General features: G+C 40.9%; 1 protein-coding gene across 1 annotated transcript in view; it reads right to left on the reverse strand.

Moving 5' to 3' along the window:
* Positions 1–7,300, reverse strand: part of SETBP1 (SET binding protein 1) — a 365,051-nt gene that overhangs the window by 2,375 nt on the left and 355,376 nt on the right. Inside the window, 1 exon segment of the mRNA XM_005865758.2 lies at positions 3–410. Within this exon segment, the coding sequence (XP_005865820.1) occupies positions 3–410 (408 nt within the window).

Below are 7,300 nucleotides of genomic sequence, written 5' to 3' on the forward strand. Positions count from 1 at the left end.
AGGCGGCGGTGGGGGCAGGGGCGGCGCCTCCCGGGCCATGTGGATGACCGCTTCGATGGTGGCCATGATGGTATCTTGGCTGGCAGCAGGCTCCAGCACCAGCGGGCTCAGGCTGGGCTTCTGACCCCTTTTGCTGGGCAGGTCGATGCATTTTTCCAGCACCGGCATTTGGTCTCTGGAGTCCTCATCGAATTGGGTGGGCTGCTTTCGGGGACGCCCCCTCCTCTTCTTGACGAAGTTGTTGCCTGTCTTTGATTGTCTCTGCAGCCGCTTGGCCTTCAGGATCTTGTTCACGTGGTCCAGGTTCTTCTTGGTGGACAGGATCTTGGTGTAGCTGCACATCTTCCGCACCTCGCACTGGATGGCCTCGATCTCCCGCCTCTTGAATCGTTTCTTCAGGGAGGAGCTGGCTGCAGGAAGGGAGAGAGAAGAAATTGAGCACAGGATGCCAGCTGTCCTAAGGCTCGCCTTTTCAGTGACACCTGGCATCATATTTGCCTGTGGAGTTCGGGGGCCATTAATGCCATGGACATGACTTAGTACCCAATATTTATTCTCCCCTTTTCCTTATTAAAATTAAAGACAATAAAAATAAGCATTGATTAAATATCTTACATCTACAAAGCATTTCTGGTTCTATTATTTCAATCTTCACAATAATCCAGAAGTAGTCCTGTTCCCATTTTTAAGATTTGGAAACTGAGGCTCATGCAACTAGGGAGATCCACTCAGAAGTCTAAGGTCAGAGTCACAATATGAATTTCCCTAACACAGCTTTTATTATTTATGACCCTTTGACATTTGATCTGATTCAATTTAGCATTAGGTTATACTTTCTCTCTTTGTAGAAAATGTTGAATGAATAGAATGACAAGCTGCCTTCCCTATGAAGCCATCTTGATAGGTACTTGAATGTAGGGATGATTCACATGTACTGTCAACCTCCAAAAAGAGATGTCTTGACCTAAACTGGAATATTTTACTCCTAACCTTCCTCCACTGTCAGAGGGAGGATTACTTTCTGGGACACTCTATTTAGGATAACACCATCTCTCTAATTCTCTTCCCCTAGCCCCTGCCCCAAATTTCTGGACTTGTTAAGTTGCCTGATGATGTCCACTTGACCAGTTCATCCTCTGGGAACCTGAAGGGAAACATCAGCCAGGTGTTTCTGAATCCTTTACACTCCCACTACTAGGCTATTGTCTGCAAAGAGCTATTTTCACGTCCTGTTGGCCAGATGCTCCTCTAGTTTATGAGCCAAACTTCTGGTCTCAGGAAGTCCTGTACTGCCGCCATTAAATAGCCTTCAGAACTACTTCATTTTGAAGTTCAGGCACAATAAAGTGTGAATAGCTTCAAGACGTAGCAGATCTTTCCTCCTTTAGGTTGTTCTTTCTCTTGTGTTGTTCATGAGACACATGTGTACATTCATATGCACACACACATACACATACACACACACAGGCACTCACACATAACTCTGCTGCCCATCTCCACACTGGCCACTTATAAATTTAAGAAGTGTGTCTTCAATTAGTTCCTTACCTCTATAATTTACCCTACATGCTCAACCCCAAAGAAGCCCAGATGTAGAGTGGAAGATGTTGACCCTACTAAACGTTGCAGGCCTAAAAGGAAATGTTTCATTTTAGCATCATGGTCTGTTGTGTTAGCCCCAATTTTTTCAACTACTAGTGGAGAAGTAGGATAAATATCTTAAGGAAAATGAGGGGAAAAATATTAAAACATGGATACCACTCTCAGTTACTCCTGGGCACTCCCACTTTATTCTTTCCCCTGCTTTACCCCATTCCTCTCTCACGCTGTGCCCAACACAGATTTCCCGGAGGGGTTTCATTTGAAGTTTTTACAACACTGGCTTTGTGGAGTGGGAAGCTCTGAGTTCCACAGGACAGGTCAAAATGGTACTGCTTTAGGCTAAAGGTCATTGCAAGACTTACTGAGCAATGAATAACGACTGAACAATCTTAAATAAAGTAAGTTATAAAGATCAAAATAGAAAAAGGCAGAGTGAGCTTCTGACTACAAAAATAGCATTTTTTTTGTAGTTAGTGTTGTAAAAGAAAAAGGAGACCAACTGTGGGCCAAACACTGGGTGGATGAGATTTCAGTGTCTCTTCCCTCCAAAGCTACCTCATGGGACTTTATTACGCCTCTAGAGTAGTGTCGTCCAATAGAATCTTCTACACTGGTGGAAATGTTCCATATCTGTGCTGTCCCATAGGGTAGCCACTAGTCACATGTGGCTACTAATCACCGGAAATGTGGTCAGTGTGCCTGAGAAACATAATTTTTCATTTAAGTTAAATAGCTACCTGTGGCCAGGAACAGCCATGTTGGGCAGCTCAGTTCTAGACCTAAGCACTGTGAATCTCAAAACACACATGGGATTCATTTAGTAAAACACAGATGGTGGGACTCTCCAGGCAAACAACTTTGTGCCTTCAATAAATAAGATGCAAGGAGAGACAGGTAGGGGAGAGGGTGGAGGTGTAAATTAACAGAGACTTAAGAGGTAAAATGATCATATTTGGATGCCAATTTAAACAAACTGTCAAAAGAGATCTTATTTCATGCATTTGTGGATATTTGAATACTATATGGACATTGCATGGTATTATAGACTTACTAGAGGCCCGATGCATGAAATTCATGCAAGAGTAGGCCTTCCTTCTCCTGCCTGCCAGCGCTGGCTTCCCTCCAGCACCTGGGACCTGGGCTTCCCTGGAAGCCCCGGCTTCGTCTGGAAGGACGTCCTGTCTTATTAGCATATTACCCTTTTATTATTATAGATTGTTAATTTTCTTAGGTGTCATAATTGCATTGGGATCATGCTCTTTTAAAGTGCATATCTTTAAGAAATACAAACTAAAATATTTATAGATGAAATCATATGATACAATCTGGATTGCCTTCAAAAAAATGGGGAAGGGAGGAGGTAAGTAGAAGTATTGATGAAACAAGATTAACCACTGTCCCCGTGTGTGACCAGAAGCAGAGTGCAGTGTAGCAAGAAGGACTTCATGCAGGTGTGGCTGGAAAACAAGCTGGACTAGGACGGGCCTCTTAGCCTCTCTGAATCTCTTTTTCTTTATCGACTATATTGGATGGTTAGACTACATACTCTCAAAATTCTCTTCTAGATTTAAAGATTGCTAGAATTCTTTCCTATACTCATTATCAATTGCCTTGAGAAATGTGAGGTGGCTTTCTATAACATTTATTTCATCTAATAACTTCGAAATCCTAGTTGGGGGAAGGACTTGGGACTTGGCATGGTTTGATATTAACAAATCTTTCTCCTTATTGCTTTTGATTGCACTGTCCCTCTAAATGTTTTCAGATTTTTCTCTCTTCAAATTGTTTCATTATTAGACAGTAATTTCTGGGCTTTTGCAGTAAGATTGATTCCATATTTGCCCTCTATCTTCTAATTGCCCTATATCTTGCCTGTTCTTTGTCAGTTCTAAAAAATAATTATGAGTGGTCAAGGCAAGATGCAAATTCATTTCTTAACTCTGCAATGCAAATCATTCTGGACCTTTCTCTGTATTTAAAATTGCCATGCAAATAAGTGGTTGAGGTGGTTTGGGTCTAGACCTAGGTTTTCCTTCTCTTCGCTCCCATTATCAGAGGATCGGCTCATCAGCCTTCATTTATTTTGCCATGTCTTTTATGATAATCAAAGACAACTGAGCACTGTTCGTTGTGCACTGACTACAGATGTAGCACAGGCACTGTGAACAAGATAAGGGCTCACAAGTCTTAGTTTTATAGAAGGTTTTAAGAAATAGGGGCTAATAGTTTGAAGACTACCTTTCCCATGTGGAACTTACATCCTAGTTTTACAAGAACTTTATGGGTGGGTGACAGAGGGAGGCAAATTTATCTCTAGACTCATTCGAATTTTTCTTACTGCTTGAATATCCCTAAGGGCAGGTGGGGTCCTACTGGGGATTGTTGAACTGTCTTGAGTTGAACTGCCTTCCAGGTTGACCAGGGCTGGAACATCATCTGCCTCAATCAAGGGCGAGAGGTGCAGTATGAATTGCATTGTATGCTGATCCAGGTTAGAAGGTTCTTAGATAGCAAAGGCCTGTCTTTTCTCCCTGGCAAAGGTCATTCACGAAGCCATACATGACCTGGTAAGTAGAACATAGTCAGCAAATACAAGCTCGAGGGGATTTAATTGTTTAATGTTCTCCCATGCACATTGTGCATTTTTTTGTACTTTGTAATTATATTTAAATCAGTAGTGATCCTGTGTTTTCCTTGCTGCTTTTAATTTTTTAATAGGCTCTATGAAGCAACTTGCCTTGGCATGCAAACATTCTCCCTTCTTCCTTAGAATTTAAATTAACCTTCTAACATTCTTGGCCTTAAAAGCACTTCTGAAAGAGATGGCAAGTTGCCTCTGCTGGTGAGGTCTCTGCAAGGCAAGGCTGGTCGTCAGCCGAGTACTATAGATCTGCTTTCCAGTTCGGAAGCCATCATTTAGAATTAGGGTTTGCAGGTGCGGGGGATTTGTCACAATATAAAGGTGCTTCCATTCTGTTCTTAAAGTCATCTTACTACAGGTTGGGGTTTCTCTGAAAATGTGACTAGCTCAGCGGTTCTCAACCTGTGGGTCGCGACCCCTTTGGCGGTAGAACGACCCTTTCACAGGGGTCGCCTAAGACCATCCTGCATATCAGATATTTACATTACGATTCATAACAGTAGCAACATTACAGTTAGGAAGTAGCAACGAAAATAATTTTATGGTTGGGTCACAGCATGAGGAACTGTATTTAAAGGGCCAGAAGGTTGAGAACCACTGGACAAGCTTGTTTAAAGCACAGTAACTACTGGACTGAAGTGACAGATTCCTCTTAGGTTTATTGATGAAGAGCATCTTCTCTCTGATGCAATGGCTTATAGGACCCTGGTCTTTGTTTTGCTCCCATCTCCCATTTCTTCCTGGGACAAGTGAAGCTAGGAAGTGAGGTGGGCAGCCTGGCTGATGGAGAGGTGAAGCAGTGAGGTGTGCCGGTGCACGTGTAGGTGTACAAATGCTGACATGGCAAAGGCCACCAATAGTAAGAGTTCCAGAGTATCTGTCTCCCCCAGATCTTCTGGGGTAGGGGTTCAGTAACTTGCCCTGCACTCTCCGGCCTCTGCAATCTTGTCCACACTGCTCACCTCTTCTCTGCCTCTCCAATCTGGTCCAGTTTTAAGTCAGTAGCCTCCCGTATGGGGTGCACATACCCCGAGAAAAACATATTAAGGTTTTTTATTTTATTATTTGTATTTTATTTAAAGAATAAAAAGTAAGTTAAATATTCTAATGCTTAATATATAGAGCAGCCATGAGGCCCTTATTTGGGCTGCATATCAGATGGTGTCACCTCTCAAGGGTGGGCAAGAGGTTCTGGGAAAAGAAGAGGCATGTGCATTGGAAGGGCTGACAGGCAATCCATTGGGTTGTTACTTTCAGGGTGTTGTCAGGTCCTACACTCTAAATGCTACAGCAGGTCAGCCTCCATGGTTCATTTTAGAAAATTAAGATCTTTAAGAAGAAAAAAAAATTCAAAATATTTTGTAATAGGATGAGGAATATCCATGAAATATGTTATATACCACACAGAGTTTTATTGGTTATCTCAGCAAACTGCATAAGAGTTGTCATTTTCAAAGATGAATTTGGCAATTTTCTTGTACAAAAAGACAGGGTTCTAAAAGTTCTCACCTTTTCTGTGCTGTCAAGGAGCTATCAGTAATGTTACCTAGCAGCTGTTAAAAAACAAACAGAAACTTAATGTCCTTTTGGGGTAAAATGGGCAAGAAAGTAATTGCTTTTAGAAAGAAACACACAAGGGAGGTAGCATTTTTGAAATGGATTGAAAATGTTTTCATTGTTTGTCAATTTTGCTGCCAAAAATGATATATTATAACCTGCAAAATCCTTAAATCTGCAAATTAAAAAATCTTGTAAACAGAGTTAACTTCAAAATGATGTGTTTCAGAGATTTGAACTTACTAAAAAATATAATGCCTTTTGATATGCAAGAGCATTTGTTTATTGATAAGGAAATTAGCCAAATTTCATCAAAAATCTTTGCTTAATTGAGGGGAAGTATTAAAAATATAGTATTAAGCAAAATGATGCACTTTCTCCTTTTGGATCTATCTATAACTAAAATATCCTTTTAACCTACAATGTCTGTATTGAAATAAACTAAATTCAGAATCAGACCTTCAAACTGCTTTATCATGTGTCAAAGAAACGAGTTTTATAAAAAGAAGTATTCAAACTAAATCACTTGGCCCGCCCTAAAACATTATTAAAGGTAGTGTAACATGTGGAGGACAGTAAAAATGTTTTTTGTTTTGTTAATAATAAAAAGTTCTATGAAATTGAAAATTATTTTAAAATATTATTTATTTCAGATTTATCTCAACCTTTTAAAGTTCATATTTTAAAAAATGAGTGCATGTATTCTGAATATGTATTTACATGGGGTAAAGCTTCAAGATTATGTTACTGATATCACCACATGATCAAACTTTTTGACTACTTTAAAGTTTTCCTTTCTTTTTCTAACGTCCTGAAGAGTTTATTCACTCAATATTTATCCCTAGATCTTCTTGAAGAGACAGTAGTGTTCCTCTTCATTCCCCTATAACAGAGAACACAGTTCCTTTCTCATAGTAGATACTGAATTAATATTTCCTGCTGCACGGCTTCAGGTTGTAAGCTCCTAAAGACCAAAGCCTGCATGTCTTTAATCTTTATATTCCCCAGAGCACCTTTAATTGAATTGCATGCAATTCCAAGGCAGTCAAAGGAGTGTCCTATCCACCGAGAGCTTCTGGAGAGGGATTTGATGCTGACCTCCGCTACTTGGTTAGGCCGCTCTGAGGACCTGGTCCTTGTCCTTAGGTTTTCAGAATTCCTGACTTCTCTGACCATGAGAGAATAATACTAGTTATTTCATGAGCTGGGTTTTGTACAAACCACTGGTTTGGACAGAGGAAGGTAGTGGTAACGTGTCTCCAGAGAGAACCTGAGCTGAGTAAGGACACTGTTAATTTGCTCGAGGAACCCCTAAGAAAGGTAACCTGGACTTTGGCAGGCTTGAGAAAGCTGGGTGAAGGGGAGAGCTCAGAGATTTGAGAACTAGCAACAGAGGTGATTACAGATGCCTATAAGGCACACTGTACACCTTCATTAATAGGAATTGTGCAGGGTGCGTCCTCAGAAGAGTCTTTTAAGTCTGTGAGTTTTCCGGGGGGT

This window comes from Myotis brandtii, unplaced genomic scaffold (assembly GCF_000412655.1).
Source record: "Myotis brandtii unplaced genomic scaffold, ASM41265v1 scaffold212, whole genome shotgun sequence".
In the NCBI taxonomy this organism is placed as follows: domain Eukaryota; kingdom Metazoa; phylum Chordata; class Mammalia; order Chiroptera; family Vespertilionidae; genus Myotis; species Myotis brandtii.